This window comes from Chiloscyllium plagiosum, unplaced genomic scaffold (assembly GCF_037043375.1).
Source record: "Chiloscyllium plagiosum isolate Xiang-an unplaced genomic scaffold, Cpla_swu_hap1 HiC_scaffold_20, whole genome shotgun sequence".
NCBI lineage: Eukaryota > Metazoa > Chordata > Chondrichthyes > Orectolobiformes > Hemiscylliidae > Chiloscyllium > Chiloscyllium plagiosum.
In genome coordinates, this window is record NW_028270158.1 from 40,775,866 (window position 1) to 40,792,657 (window position 16,792).

The 16,792-nt window shown below is 42.5% G+C and overlaps 1 protein-coding gene across 4 annotated transcripts in view; it reads left to right on the forward strand.

The window, feature by feature from the left end:
- Positions 1-16,792, forward strand: part of LOC122560658 (dynein axonemal assembly factor 8) — a 97,052-nt gene that overhangs the window by 43,026 nt on the left and 37,234 nt on the right. For all 4 annotated transcript variants that reach the window (XM_043711536.2, XM_043711543.2, XM_087997847.1 and 1 more), the window contains 7 exons: positions 803-997; positions 1,204-1,320; positions 2,820-2,964; positions 3,214-3,532; positions 12,765-12,850; positions 13,983-14,137; positions 15,623-15,761. In XM_043711536.2, the coding sequence (XP_043567471.2) occupies positions 803-997; positions 1,204-1,320; positions 2,820-2,964; positions 3,214-3,532; positions 12,765-12,850; positions 13,983-14,137; positions 15,623-15,761 (1,156 nt within the window). The remainder of the gene's footprint in view (positions 1-802; positions 998-1,203; positions 1,321-2,819; positions 2,965-3,213; positions 3,533-12,764; positions 12,851-13,982; positions 14,138-15,622; positions 15,762-16,792) is intronic.

Here is a 16,792-nt window from a genome sequence, read left to right on the forward strand (position 1 = left end):
TTGTGTAACACCGCATTGCGGAAAAACCACACTTTAGAACCAGTGTTTAAACTATTGGTGATGTAATTGCATTGCAGCCGACACACATTTTAAAAGTTCAAGCTTAAGAAACAGTGTCCAACTTGTCAATCATGTTACATTGAATTTGCATTCGCAAAATGCGTGTTATAGCAGAACGACTTGTAATTTTGACTGTGCAAAGAATTACTCTGATGACCAGTTTAGGTTTCTCAGGTGGGCTAAAAGTGTGCTGCACTTGCATGTCCATGAAGCTAGGTAATTAACACAAGGGATCCTGTACTTTGCAGACAGAAAGAATATGTACACACACTACACCTGTTTCAATGGCAGCCATTTTCTTTTTTTTAGGGCAGTACCTGATTAATTAAAGTCAATTTACCTGGTTTAAAATTTAACCCATGATCGGAAGTTAACTGTCAGTCATCATTAACTGATGTATTCTCCATGACAGTGCTTCTATTAATCAATCAACTTGCCAAACAATTACTCTTCTTCTGTCATACAGTATAAATATTGTTTTCCCTTTACATTTGTACATTTTTCAGATTGACTTGATGAGTGCATGACACAAAGCTTCGATAAAACACACATTATTGGTGAAAAGATATACGAGAGGTTAATCTTAACCTGTGCTACAGTGACTTAACCAGATATGATATCTATTGAGTTTCACCTAATCTCAAAGAGAATACAGACTGAGGAGTGGTCGCTGATATCTTGGGGTTATGTCATTTTCTTGGAGAACTGGTTGCCTTAGCCTCCTTTCTTTGTTTATTCACAGCCAAAAGAGGAACTGCGAGGAACTTCAATATTTTATCAACTGGTTATGAAATTTTTATCCCAAACATGCCTGAAAGCAGTGATATGGTGGAGTAAGCAGATGAATGATTCCCTTCAGAGACAGATGTTCCCTCCAGAGATCTATCTTCCAACAGTTCGTCTCAACTCCCTGATTTCTGTTAAGCCAGATTTCAAGGTGGGCTTGAATAAACATTTTTTCACACTATGTATTCATGGGTCACATTGAATCCAAGTCATACTGAGCTTGGGTCACGAGTGAATTTGCTGTTTTGCTTGCTAGGAGGATGTGAAAGATAATGAAACAGTAAAGGAATGTAAAGTATTTATGTGACTTTGATCAGAATTTGAACTTAGTTCATTTGTTCTTTGATTTTTACACAGGCTGTTAAGAAAATATTTGAGATTGAGATGGGGTTTTATTGGCAGACAATAGAGACAGATGAGAGTTCCTGTCCTTCTGTGACTGACATTGATGAGAGCTGTGGGGAGAAACCTGAGGTAAGAGCACAATCACACACTGTTGTCATATGTCAATCCCAGTGCTAGAATGGATCAGGCCTGTGTGAACATTGGAAAATAGATAGTGCTGGTTCACAGGAGTAAAAGGGCAAATCCTAAGTGGAGAAAGTGAGGACTGCAGATGCTGGAGTATCAGAGCTGAAAATGTGTTGCTGGAAAAGCGCAGCAGGTCAGGCAGCAGCCAAGGAACAGGAGAATCGACGTTTCGGGCATAAGCCCTTCTTCAGGCCCGAAACGTCGATTCTCCTGTTCCTTGGATGCTGCCTGACCTGCTGCGCTTTTCCAGCAACACATTTTCAGCAAATCCTAAGTGTAAGGTATTGCTTACACTTACTTAGTATCATATGAAATGACTTTTATTGCATAGTAAGTTTGCAGATGGCACCAAAATTGGAGGTGTAGTGGACAACGAAGAGGGTTACTTCAGATTACAACAGGATCTGGACCAGATGGGCCAAAGGACTGAGAAGTGGCATTTGGAGTTTAATTCAGATAAATGCGAGGTGCTGCATTTTGAGAAAGCAAATCTTAGCAGGACTTATACACTTAATGGTAAGATCCTAGGGAGTGTTGCTGAACAAAGAGAGCTTGGAGTGCAGCTTCATAGCTCCTTGAAAATGGAGTCGCAGGTAGATAGGATAGTGAAGAAGGCGTTTGGTATGCTTTCCTTTATTGGTCAGAGTATTGAGTACAGGGGTTGGGAGATCATGTTGCGGCTGTACAGGACATTGGTTAGGCCACTGTTGGAATATTGTGTACAATCCTGGTCTCCTTCCTTTCGGAAAGATGTTGTGAAACTTGAAAGGGTTCAGAAAAGATTTACAAGGATGTTGCCTGGGTTGGAGAATCTGAGCTACAGGGAGAGGCTGAACTGGCTGGGGCTGTTTTCCCTGGTGCGTCGGAGGCTGAGAGGTGACCTTATAGAGGTTTACAAAATTATGAGGGACATGGATAGGGTAAATAGACAAAAGTCTTTTCCCTGGGGGTCGGGGAGTCCAGAACCAGAGAGCATAGATTTAGGGTGAGAGGGGAAAGATATAAAAGAGACCTAAGGGGCAACTTTTTCACCCAGAGGGTGGTACGTGTATGGAATGAGCTGCCAGAGGATGTCGTGGAGGCTGGTACAATTGCAACATTTAAGAGGCATTTGGATGGGTATATGAATAGGAAGGGTTTGAAGGGATATGGGCCGGGTGCTGGCAAATGGGACTAGATTGGGTTGGGATATCTGGTCGGCATGGGCGGGTTGGACCGAAGGGTCTGTTTCCATGCTGTACATCTCTATGACTCTTAAGTGTATACCTTATCAGTGAGATAGATGCTTCCTTGGGGAAATAAACAATGGATCATGCCACCACTGCACAGAGTTGCTGGCAAACTCTCATCTGTAAATGGTCCTTTTATTTTGTGAAGATTAGACATTTACTAAAAATTAAAATGCCAACCAGTTGACTCATCTCAGCATTTTTCTATTTCAGGTTACTATGGCGCTACTCTTTGAAAACTTATTGATTAATCCCGTAGCCCTTCATCACACATTGCAGCTCATCCTTGGCAATGGTTTGGATATTTGTGGCCTTCGATTACTCTACCCTTCATACAGGCTACTGGCAGAGAGTGCAGGTAAAGCCAAATGTGACCAGTAAGTTGTGATTTCTAACATAGTTGGAGTAGCAGAATCACTGTTTATTCCTCCTGAACAATTGGCCACCTAATCCTGGGTTGAATTCAATCATTCTCATCAACCCTTTAGAAAACTTTCCAACAAACAAAAACAATTTAATCCAAACCCATAGTTAACATCAATTATTTGATATGTATGTTTTAACATTTGCCGGTTGGTATGATTACTGTATTTTCTTCTTTCCATAGGTAAACTGCCTTCTGTTTACACTCCAGATGATGCTGATCCAAGGCCTGTGTTGGCATTGGCACTGAGAGGCATGAATGCAGGTTCACTGTGGATGGACATTGTTGGGCCCACTGATCCTCAGCTAGCCAGTGTGACAGACCAGCACTCCATCAATGCTCTTTATTGCAAGCATCGTGATGAACCACTCCTATACACTCCACACCAGAAAATCCGAATCTATTGGGAGCTCTGTGTGTGGTTTGGTGGAAGAGTTCCTGAAAATGGAATTGTACGAGTTGGCATTCAGAACCCTGGCACAAAAAATAGTTTGAAATACAGGTATGTAATAGAATAGATGGAAGTTACAATGAGGAACTGGGAGCCCCACAGAGATTCTACCACAATGCAGTCCTCTTTCAGTGCTGCCACCACTGAAAAAGCAATGCTGTCCCATGTATTAGGCGCTCAATTCCTGAAATGCAGCTCGACTCATGACTTGTGGATCAGAGCTAAGAATTGAACTTCCCTGAACCAAACTAAAGGGGATCACTGAAATATAAATTAAATTAAAAGACATACTTTCTAAAAGCCTTACCAAATGTGTGTTTTGTTAGTGTTAGAAATGTGGGTCCCTTTAAGTGGCAGAACAGCTCCAGAATTGTTTGAAAGCAGGTGATGCTCGGAGAACTTTGTTTTTAAGAATAGGGTTCTAGATTTGATAATGGAAATAAAAACTGTTCAGTTGTCTGTGTCAGAGCACTTCTGGATATAGAAAATGAAAAAAGTTAAAAGAAATTCCAGGGGTAATTTGGTGATGGAAAAAAATTATGTTCAGTTGTGATTAAGAGCATGTCTAGATACAAAACAAAAGCTGCATTCCAGGAGTCTTGTGGCACAGTCTATAATAACAGCTCTGAACAAGTTGGTTAAAAAAAAAGAGCTGGGTACCTTGGGTTCTTTTGGCACTGTGGTAGTATCCCTGACCTATCAGCACCAGAGGTATGAAGTAATATCTATGAATATGTTGCTTGGAAAATATATAAAGAGCTGTATTCTTTAACCATTGATTACGGTGATTCATGCACTCCCAACAAATTGTTTATTTTATGCTGCTTTGGAGTCCGTGGACCGTGTATATATTGTTTGTTGGCTGTTTTTGTTATGGTTTTAGTTCTACTTCAGGCCCATGCTTCTGATCTTTAGGCATCTGCTGTGGCGGATGTGGGCAAGTTGAAGAACCTCCTCATGGGTCTGTCTCTGGATCTAGCCAAATAGACCGGGCAACAGGCAGTGGAGGAGTTCATAGCTGCCCACCGTTTGCCCCTTTATGCAACTGCATTTGTGCACAGGTGCTCTTGGAGCAGGAATCTGCGGAGTGCCCCCATACTCTTGAAATTCCCGGAGAAAATGGGCACTGCAGAAAAGAGAGTGCTTTAGCTCCCAACCTCTTGTCTACCTGTCCCTCAATGTCTTTGCCAGCCATTACATATAATTTAAAAACCAAAAGAACTGCAGATGCTGGAAATCAAAGTCAAAAACAGAAATTGCTGGAAAAGGTCAGCAGGTCTAGCAGCATCTGTGGAGAGAAATCAGAGGTAATGTTTTGGGTCCAGTGACCCTGCCTCAGAACTTAATTGCATAATTTGAATGACTGGAAAACACGAGAAATTTAATGGAGGTGGTTAATTGGTGAAAGTACAATAGGTGATTTGATGGTGGGAAAAAATCCATTTGGTTGTGTGAATCAATTTTGGATAGGGAAAGAAAAAAAGAGGAGCTAAGTTCTTATGTTAAGAAAAAAGATGGGTTCTATATGAGACATATTTTAAAAAGAGCTGAGTTCTGCACTCTCAGATGATGTGGTGTGGGAGAAAAGTCATTCCTTTGTGTGAGTTAATGCTTCTGGATATAAACAAAAATAAAAACAAAAAAGAAACTTTAATAAAAAGCTGGATTCTTGGAAGGGTTCTTGAGATGCATTGATAGTATCCCTACCTTTGGTCCAGAAGGCACAGGTTTAAGTCCTGTAGTGATTGCAACGAGATCAGTCAGATGGACCTAGAATATGAGTTCTCTGGGGCTGTTAATCTGATTCAATCAGGGAGCCCTGGCTTACAGATATGAACAGGAGTGTCAGACATTCTGTTCACTCGAACGCTGGCTCTGAGGGAGCTGGATCAGTGTCAAGGACTCTTCATGTGTAAATAAAGGGTGACTTGGTCCGGGATACCAGCCTATGTGGAAGTTTTTCAGTGAACATGAGAGAAAAGCATGCTCGTTGAGTTAGGGTAAGCATTTCTTGCATCATGCCATTCTTTGGGAAGTTTGCTCATTTGATCCTGCCATCAAAAACTGGGCCCCTGTTTGGAAGTAATGTGTTATTTCTTTCCTGGCAAATGACATTGAGGCAGATGAAAAGCAGTGAGTAATTCTCCTGACAATTGTGGACCAGCAGCTTTTATTAGTAGGAGCCTAACTTTCCTTGAAGCACAGGAATTGAATTCAATTGAATTGAATTTATTGTCACCGAGGCATGGTGAAAAGCTTTGTCTTGTGAGCAATACAGGCACATCACAGAATTAAATAGCATAGATAAGTAAATAATAGGTAAACAGCAGCAAAAAGAAAAACACAGGTGCAGGCGACTGTTAAGAGTTTTTGAGTCCATTCAGTATTGAAACTTGCAAGAGTTGACGGATTTAGTTAAGGAATATTCCAACGCCAAGTTTCCTCTAGTGCCTGAGACACAATCAGTTTTACTCAGCAATTTGAGAACCAGGGGAATCTGTGTTGGGATTTTTGACTAGGTTAAGGACAACTAGCAGAGGGCATGTGACTTCGGTTTAATCCTTACTGAAATGCTAAGATGGTTTCATATGTGGGATTAATGTTGCAAAAGCACCTATGGCTGAAGTCCAACTGGACTTCAAGCAGGCACTACAACTGGCTGTATCATTGGAAAATGGAGCAAGTGGAGCATATGAGTTGCAGAGTATTCCCAATGGAAGTGGACATCCTTGCCAATCCTACTGAGCTTGGGGAACATAACTTGAGTGAAGGCAAATGCATAGCCTCACTGAGGACATATCCTGAACAGAGGAACTCTAGGTCAGCCCACAGAAATACCCCCAAGTCAAAGCCAAGCCGCAGCCTAACACTAAAAATTTTCTTCAGAATCCAAGGCAGCAAGCCTTTGTAGTTAATGCCGATAAACGGACTTGAGACAGCAAAAGAGACCCAATAAACCTAAACTGAATAAGAAAGCTCACAGGCCAATATCTAGGAGTCTGCACAGCCCGGAAAGTCCACCTACATCTGGTTTGGAACAGTTAAATTGATTTAGAACATTCAAATCAGAATCAATCAAAGTAGATTTCTTGTTAAATGGTCACCTGGTTCTCGTGGAGGCCAATGCCAGCACAGCCATTTCAGTGATCGCAGAATCTTTACCAAAATCCACATCTGGACTCCAACCCTTAAGTGTGTTCAAGACCTCAGCTAGATTGAGAACCTATAGTGGGAAATCTTTGCAGATTAAGAGTACAACTTCACTTTCAGTCTCTTATGAAAAGCAGCTGGTTCAGTTATTAGTGATTGTATTAAAAGGCTCAGGCTCAAGCTTGAAGGGGCAAAATTGGTTGAGAAAGATTCACCTGTATTGGCTCAACATTTTTTGCTCAGTAAATGACTGTCCAAATTAAACAATTGGAAGTCTTTCAGGAAGGTCTAAGGACTATCAGAGGAGCCAAAGCTACCTTGCATGTTGATCAGAAAGCAATTCCACGATTCTGCAGGCTGCCCAGTGCCAGTTTGTGGAATGGGCAGCACCAATCATACTAATTGTGAGGGGATATTAAACACGTGGTGAACCATTTTCACATCTGGACAAATCCGAAGCCCTTGCATAGAGGACTTATACACAACGTTAGTGGGGTAAGCTGGACATGAGCCATGTAAACTTGCAATTGCAGTGGAAGTATGCTATAATTAATACCCATAAGGGTTTGTACCCATTTATGAGACTGCCATTTTGGGTATTGTTAGCCTGTGCAATTTTTCACCGGAAGATTGAGAACATTTTACAATGTCTACCCCAGGTCACCATTTATTTAGATTGTGTGCTAATAGCAGGGAAGACCAACAAGGAGCATTTTAGAGAACTTGGACATTATCCTGAGACATTTCTCCAAAGCTGGCGTATACATAAGAAGGAAAAAATGTGTTCCAGGCATCCTAAGTGACCTACTTGGGCTACAGTGTCAACAAGATTGGGTTACACCCATTGGAAGGCAAACTGACTGCAATCAAAGGTGCCCTGTATCCTATATCTGTACGGAACTTAGGTCTTTACTTGGACTTGTAATTATTGCGGAAAGTTCATGTATAACCTGGCCTCTATCCTGGCACCTTTGTAACAACAGTTAAAGAAAGATCAGCTTTGGAAATGATTGCTTAGCCAAGCTTTAACTTTCAGGGAAGTGAAGAAACAACTATCATCCCTCTAAGGTGTCTGTACACTGTGATCCCAAGCGAGATCTGGTATTGAAACGCAATACCTCCCCAGTTGGCATCAGGATAGTATTAGCTCATAGGTGGCCCAATGGAGAGGAACTAGGTAAAAACAATGACTGCAGATTCTGGATTAGTGGTGCTGAAAGAGCACAGCAGTTCAGGCAGCATCCGAGGAGCAGTAAAATCGATATTTCGGGCAAAGGCCCTTCATCAGGAATAAAGGCAGAGAGCCTGAAGCATGGAGAGATAAGCTGGTGGGGGTGGGGAGAAAGTAGCATAGAGTACAGTAGGTGAGTGGGGGAGGGGATGAAGGTGATAGGTCAGGGAGGAGGGTGGAGTGGATAGGTGGAAAAGAAGATAGGCAGGTAGGACAAGTCATGGGGACAGTGCTGAGCTGGAAGTTTGGAACTAGGGTGATGCCCTGGGGTTGAAGTGTTCCGAGGTGGAAGATGAGGCGTTCTTCCTCCAGGCGTCTGGTGAGGGAGCGGCGGTGAAGGAGGCCCAGGACCTCCATGTCCTCTGCAGAGTGGGAGGGGGAGTTGAAATGTTGGGCCACAGGACAGTGTGGTTGATTGGTGCGGGTGTCCCAGAGATGTTCGCTAAAGCGCTCTGCTAGGAGGCGTCCAGTCTCCCCAATGTACAGGAGACCGCATCGGGAGCAACGGATTCAATAAATGATATTAGTGGATGTGCAGGTAAACCTTTGATGGATACGGAAGGCTCCTTTAGGGCCTTGGATGGAGGTGAGGGAGGAGGTGTGGGCGCAGGTTTTGCAGTTCCTGCGGTGGCAGGGGAAGGTGCCAGGATGGGAGGGTGGGTTGTAGGGGGGCGTGGACCTAACCAGGTACTCACGGAGGGAACGGTCTTTGCGGAAGGCGGAAAGGATTGGGGAGGGAAATATATCCCTGGTGGTGGGGTTTTTTTGGAGGTTGCGGAAATGTCGGCGGATGATTTGGTTTATACGAAGGTTGGTAGGGTGGAAGGTGAGCACCAGGGGCGTTCTGTCCTCGTTACAGTTGGAGGGGTGGGTCTGAGGGTGGAGGTGCGGGATGTGGACAAGATACGTTGGAGGGCATCTTTAACCGCGTGGGAAGTTGCGGTCTCTAGAGAAGGAGGCCACCTGGTGTGTTCTGTGGTGGAACTGGTCCTCCTGGGAGCAGGTACGGTGGAGGCGGAGGAATTGGGAATACGGGATGGCATTTTTGCAAGAGGTAGGGTGGGAAGAGGTGTAATCCAGGTAGCTGTGGGAGTCGGTGGGTTTATAAAAAAATGTCAGTGTCAAGTCGGTCGTCATTAATGGAGATGGAGAGGTCCAGGAAGGGGAAGGTGGTGTCAGAGATGGTCCAGGTAAATTTAATACCTTGGGAATGAGGTAGAACCAGGCAGTGCAGGGTGGAATGTGTTGGTGAAGTTGATGAATTGCTCAACCTCCTCGCGGGAGCCCGAGGTGGCGCCAATGCAGTCATCAATGTAGCGGAGGAAGATGTGGGGAGTGGTGCCGGTGTAATTACGGAAGATTGACTGTTCTACGTAGCCAACAAAGGGACAGGCATAGCTGGGGGCCATACATGTGCCCATGGCTACCCCTTTGGTCTGGAGGAAGTGGGAGGATTCGAAGGAGAAATTGTTAAGGGTGAGGACCAGTTCGGCCAAACAAATGAGAGTGTCAGTGGAAGGATACTGTTGGGGATGTTGGGAGAGGAAGAAACGGAGGGCTTGGAGGCCTTGATCATTGCAGATGGAGGTGTAGAGGGATTGGATATCCATGGTAAAGATGAGGCGTGGGGGCTGGGGAAACGTAAGTCTTGGAGGAGGTGGAGAGCGTGGGTGGTGTCTCGAACGTATGTGAGGAGTTCCTGGACTAGGGGGGATAGGACAGTGTCGAGATAGGTAGAGATGAGTTCAGTGGGGCAGGAGCATGCTGAGACAATGGGTCGGCCAGGGTGGTCAGGCTTGTGGATCTTGGGAAGGAGGTAGAACCAGGCAGTGCGGGGTTCCCGGACTATGAGGTTGGAAGCTGTGGGTGGGAGATCTCCTGAGGTGATGAGGTTCTGTATGGTCTGGGAGATGATGGTTTGGTGATGGGGGATGGGGTCATGGTCGAGGGGGCAGTAGGAAGAGGTCTCCTCGAGTTGGTGTTTGGCTTCAGCGGTGTAGAGGTCAGTGCGCCAGACTGGAGAGGAACGCCCAATAGTGTATGCATCCAGGATTTTGGCTAATGCAGAGTGTAAATATGCCCAGATAAAGAAAGAAGGTTTGACGGTTATAATTGGAGTCAGAAAGTTTCACCAATACCATTACGGAAGTAAAGTTGTAATAATAACAGACCACAAGCCCCTGCTAAGTTGTCTTAAAGAGGCCAAGGCAGTGTCACCAATAGCTTTAGACTGAATTCAGCAGTGGGCTCTAATACGAAGTGCATATAATTACAAGTTGGAATATGGAGCAGGAGACCAAGTAACAAATGTAGATGCATTGAGCCTCCTCCTGCTGGCAGATACACTACTGGTGGTACCACCACTGCAAGTGTATGTAATGGTTTTACATTTCCTGGAAACACTTCCAGTCACAGTTGACAATATCAGACTTTGGATGCAGAATGATTTGGTCCTGTCAGAACTAAAACAGCTGGAGGTGATGGGGGAAACCAAAGGGCCATCGCAATCAGAATTGGAACCTTTTTGGACCCGGAGGATGGCATATTATTATGGGAAGCGAGAAGGATTGCCCCAAGCAAAGGTTGCTGCCAGATACTGGCTGAACTACACTAGGGTCATCCAGGGGTTTCCAAAATGAAGGTGATGGTGAGAAATTATGTTTGGTGGCCAGGATTGGATACATACATAGACACATTGTGGGGCAGTGCCCAGTTGCCAACAAAGACAAAAGTTACTGCAGTAGCTTTCCCCCACATTTGTGGGAATGGCCTTATGAATCCTGGACTTGGTTACACGTCGACTCTCCAGTTCTTTTCTTGGACTTAATGTTCTTAGTCATTGTGGATGCCAACTCAAAGTGGTTGGACGTGCATAGAGTTCATTCGTCAAACACAGAGCCATGATAGTAAAACTGCACGCATGTTTCCTGAACTCCTGGAAGTTTGGTCGCAGATAACGGGACTTCCTTTACCAGCAGGGAATATGAGTATTTCCTAAAGTCGAATGGTATTTGACATAAGGGCAGCTCCATACCATCCTTCAAGCAATGGTCTGACAGAAAGAGCAGTCTAAATCCTGAAGGCAGGCTTGAAGAAATAGCTTACTGCTTCACTAGATACCAAACAGTCCCAGTTGTAGGACCACTCCTCATGCAACTACAGGGATAGCTTCAGCAGAGATGCTAATGTATTAGAATTTTAGAATTAGATTTTATTGTCATATGTACTTAAGTATAATGACTTCAGCACAGTAAAAATTGTACAAAGTTGCCATTCCCTGGCACCACCTTGGTTGCAAAACCAAATTCTGAAAAAACAACAGCATAAATAAAAGAAAAGCAAAAGGTAGGACAATACCCAAATCTCAAAGTCTAAGTCTTACCTCCATAAAGGTTTTTGGAACCATCAATGCAGGCACCTGGGCTTTGCCATAGCCTGAAGACTCGGTCACTCTGAGTCTCACATTGATTGCTACCCCCACCACTTCTGATCACTGGAGGAGCTCTGCCAGCACCACCACCACCTTAGACCACCAGGAGGCTGCTACCATTCTGCGCATGGCCTGCTCTTGCTGCTGTGCCAATGCCACCAATTAGCCTATTGCAAAATACTTTAAAGAGCAGAAAAAGAAAGAACAAAAAGCAGAAGTTAAAAGAAAAAAGAAAGCAGACAGCAGACAATCCCAGGCTCAGGAACCCTCACACCGCCCTGCTTTTCTGACGCAGTGTTCAAAAGGAGCTGGGTTCTGCCCCTTGTTGATCTTTGTACATAGCTTGATTAACTGGAAACACCAGGTGAGTTAGTGGTGCTGGATAATAATTGCCAATTACCCACTGTAATTTTGTGGCGCACAGAATAAAAACATTCAGTTGTGTGTAAGAGCACTTCTGGATGTAAAAGAAAAAAATGCTGGCCTCTATACTATCGATGCTTTTAGAGAAAGGTAGGCAACACAATGCATGGAGTACCTTATCTCCCCCTCAAGCTCCACTTTGATATAATCCTACCTCTCCCTCGTCTTTCGTGGTATTGCATTGCCCTTGCCAGGCTTTGCACGTAAACTGATTAGTTGAAGTTAAAAATCACACAACACCAGGTTATAGTCCAACAGGTTTAATTGGAAGCACACTAGCTTTCGGAACGACGCTCCTTCATCAGGTGATTGTGGAGGGCTCAATCATAACACAGAATTTATAGCAAAAATTTGCAGTGTGATGTAACTGAAATTATACATTGAAGAATTGATTGTCTGTTAAGCCTTTCATCTGTTAGAATACAGTGATAGTTTCACTTCTGGTTATCACCATTGTGAACAGCTAACCCGAGAATGCAACTTTTTAAAAAAAGCATTTTGTGATTTACACATGAAAGAAGTGAAACTATCACTAGTAACCCACCCAGACCCATTCCCCCTACCCTATATTTACCCCTGACTAATGCACCTAACCTACACATCCCTGAACACTATGGGTAACTTAGCACACAGCCAATTCACCTAAACACAATCTTTGGATTGTGGGAGGAAACCCATGCAGACATGGGGACAATGTGTAAACTCCACACAGATAGTCACCCAAGGCTGGAATCGAACCCGGGTCCCTGGCACTGAGAGGCAGCAATGTTAGCCACTATGCTACCCTGATTTAAAAGGCATCTGGATGAATATATGAATAGAAAGGGTTTAGAGGGTTATGGGCCATGTGCTGGCAATGGGACTAGATTAAATTAGGATATCTGCTCAGTATGGAGGATTTGGACCAAAGGGTCTGTCTATGTGCTGTACATCTCTATGATTCTGAAAATCTTTTGCTATCTAATTCATTATCTGGATGTTGGTCTGTTAAACATGCTTTAGATGGGTGATTTAGATTCATTTCTACTGTTTCAATCCTTTATGCACAGATCTAACAGTCTCCAGTCTACAGGGATCCATATCGACCCCAGAGAGACCTGCAGACCTCCTGCTACCCTTGTTGCAACTATTAGAGGTACACACTTTAGATTCAATTACAATGACAGAAGATTATACAAATAATTAAAGCCCCCTGCTTCCATTCAAAGGTCTGTGGATTTAGACTGATCCTTGGTGAAAGGCCAAAAATATAGGTTCTGGTGTAGTCCATGAAATGTAATATATTTTATATCATTGTTGCAGAAGAGATGAGACACTGTACTGTTTTTATGGAGACCATTTTAATGTTACATTTGTTAAGCGTCTGCTACCACTCACTCCAAAATTCGGAAATGGTCTGTTCCAGTGGCTGAGATTCCTGTTTCCAAAGGTAAGTCCTGGCAGCAGTGTTTGACCTCCAGTGACTCAGTGCTCTCCTCCTTAATTGTACTTGTTGCCATTGCAGCTGCAGAGGCTGCATAGCCATAGTGCTCATGATGTCACTGTTGCTGCCTGTAACAAATAATAGAACCATTCCCAATACTGACCAATGTAAAGATATTTTAATAAGAGCAGAATCAATAAAATGTATTTTTTTTCTGGTATGCAGAGACTGAAATATTGTGTGATCTCATTGGGACAGTCTTTGTTTAGAGTTGCAGTTTGCACAGAGAACTTTGTTTGCTGCCTCACTGACCCTACACTGCCTCCCTCCTGCTTTCTGCAATGCTTTCTCACTGCCTAATGTTCCCTACAGGGAAGGGAACAAGTGAGAGTGAGGGAGGCAATGAAAGGTTGAGAACAGGATGGTTAAAGAAGAACATAAGGAGGCCGCTAGCAGTAAGAAGATTAGCAGTGGGATGAGAAAGTGAATGGCAGATATGCATTGAATGCATAACGATGACATAAATGGTACCATTCCTATGCCTGTGGATGAGTGCCAGGTGCAAAAGGATGACGCACTATCTTCCTGATAGAGTGCTGTAGCAGAAAGATACAGTTGAATTGCACTGCCTTGCAGGTAAGGAAAGGGCTGTCACCTGCTGAGAGAATACATAGTGGTAGGGAATGGAGGTTTTCAAGCTGAGTGTGAATGCTGCTTTCTGGCCTTTGGCACTCTTACAATCATTAACATTCAAATTACAGGTTCCACAATAAACAATTATCGCTCTTTATATTGTGACAGAAGAACTTAATTTCCCTCTTTTATTTTTATATTTTCAATCCAGCCGATATATTTCTACTAGTATCTCCCGCTGTGCCTCCTCGTTGTTATGGAGATATAATATCTGTCTGTACTAGGCGAGGATTCAGTCTACGTGGCATACGACGCCTTCGGTTGTCTCCAAAGAGAGCGGGGAGCCTTGGGATTGCAAGTGTGCAGGTACAGTACATTGGAGGAAGGTCAAGTATCATAGTAAAAGTGTTATGGCATTGTGAAGGAACATCAGTAGTCATTGTAAAAAGGGTATGGCAATCTGTGAGATCTGAGTAAGAAGATAAAGCACATTGGCATCACATTATGGAGGCATTGTATAAAATAATGAAGATTCTGAAGGGGTAAATGTTTGTGTGACATTGGCTTCACTCATTCACTTGATATCACATGTAGTCTATGGATCGATCCCTTGTCTTTGGAGTGATCAGACGTACCTATACCAGCTCCTAATGTTGTAGCAATTATTCCTGACCGAATGTATTTGTACTTATTGGTAGTGTGGAATAAAACCTTCATCAAAAAAACTTTTTTTTCCTGTAGGTAGTGTATGGTGATATATACTGGCAGAGGTGACAAATGCCACAAGGTACCAAGGGTGGTCATTTGGAAAATAAGCTTTAACACAAATTATTAAAGAAAGCTAGAGTTGAGGCATAGATTAGCATGGTCTAATATCAACAGCTTTACAGGCTGAATGGTCTCCTTCTATTCTTGTACGTAATATGATCAGAAAAAGCCAGAATTTGTTAAAGAACATCACAGTTGACAAGTTTATCAAGTTTGGTTAGGTAAAGATAATAATGTTGGTCTGGTAGAAGTTTTCTTCAGAAGGCATTCTTAAGCCCACAGAAGTCTAGTTGCAAAAAACAAAGGATTATAGTTTAAAAGCAAATTTGATGGAATGTAGAATGGATAAATAAAAGTAAAATACGGCAGATGCTCAGAATCCGAAATAAAACAGAACATGCTGATGAAACTCAGAGGGCATCTATTTCCAAAGAAGAGTCACACAAGACTCAAAGCATTAACTCTTTTTCTGTCTGAACAGATGCTGCCAGACCAGTTGAACTTCTTCAGCACTTCCTGCAATATGGATAAAAGCTTTTTGAAACACAGGGAACAGAGAGTTAAAGTAAATAGATTTTTCTCAGATTGGTACTATTGGAAGGTTCATTACTGGATCCACTCCTTTTCTTGGTGTACACAAATGATTTGTATTCATGAACTAGGGAGCCATATGGAAAATAGTTTCCGTACATAGTAAGAAAGAAGATAACAGACTGCACAGACACATAGGCTAATGTAAGGAGCAGAAGGTTGTGACAGCGTGGACAGCTTTGCCTCAAGGAATGGTTGAATCAAAGACCATTGCATCTTGTAAGGGTAAAATTGAAACATTTAACAATTCTGACTTTGCAAGTAAACAAGAACATCAGACGGTATCTCCCTATTATGAAAGGGACAGTTGGGGTGGAATCTTACCAGTACAAAGTGAGTGCAGGATAAGATTGTGAGAATGAATTTTGGAAATATGACATGCAACTTATTTGGTGATAATGTATTTAATTGATTGAAGTAATGAACAGATGCAATCCATTATCTATATGGAGTTCTCAAAAGTTCTCAGAAAATCTTCATTGGTCTTTTCAGATCCCAGTGTTTTGTCAAACTGCCCTAACTCCCCATGATTCTTCTGATGGCCCTCCCACTTCTGAGCTGCTGTGTCCCTGTTTCTTGCTACTTTTGAGGAAAGAAAATGCAAGTCATCATGTTGTCAACTTACTGAAAGGTACAACAATCAAAATATTTCACCAGTATGGAGCTATGGGTTGAGTTTTGCAAAAGCATCAGGTCTTAACTGAGTTGCCAATTCTTTGAGAGATGAGAGTTGACCTTAGCTCAAAAGAGCAAGGTGTTGAATCAGGTTGAGTAGAGCTGAAGAAAAAGGTACGAAGTCACTTGTGATAGTAGTTTAGAGCTAGTTCCCCTAACAGTAGTTGTACCTTTGGACAAAGTATACTAGAAAGAATAAATGAGATATGTAAGAAATTTATGGAAATACTCCTTGGTGACATTAATCAAGTGTAGAGTGGGCAAATCAGATTGGCAAGTGTAGCCTGGAAAATAAGTTTGTGGAGTATATTTGGCACAAGTCCTTAGGGTAGCACATTCCAGAGATAGCCAGCAAGCAGGCTATTCCAAACCTGGTAATGAGCAATGATACATATAATCAATAACCTAATGGTATATGAACCTTTAGATGATAATGATTATAACATATTAAAATTTTACATTCAGTTTCAAGGAAACAAGTGTGGATCCAAGATTAGTGTTTCAAATCTGAATAAAGATAACTATAAGGGTATATAATGATAATTGTAAGAACTAGCTAAACTGAAATAGGACACTCGATTAAAAGGTAGGACAATTGAAATACATTGGTAGACTTATAAAGATATATTTGATAACTCAACAAAGATTTATTCTGGTGTGAAAGAAAAACTATTTGAGAAAGCTGCATCATTTGTGACTAAGCAAGTTAAAGACAGTATCAAATTGAAATATTTTTGTGCAAAAAGACTGATAGGTCAGAAGGTTGATCAGATTTAAAAAAAACAAATGACACAAAAAGAGGGTGGAAGTCGAGTATGAGAGTAAACTAACTGGTAATATAAAATCAGATGAGAGTTTCAATAAGTATTAAATGGGAAAAGAGTGAATAAGCAAGTGTTGGTCCTTTGGTAGGAAGGTCTGGGAAATTGATCAGGAAAAACAAGGAAGTAGTGGTAGTGAACAAGTCTTTTGTGTCTACCTTTGCTG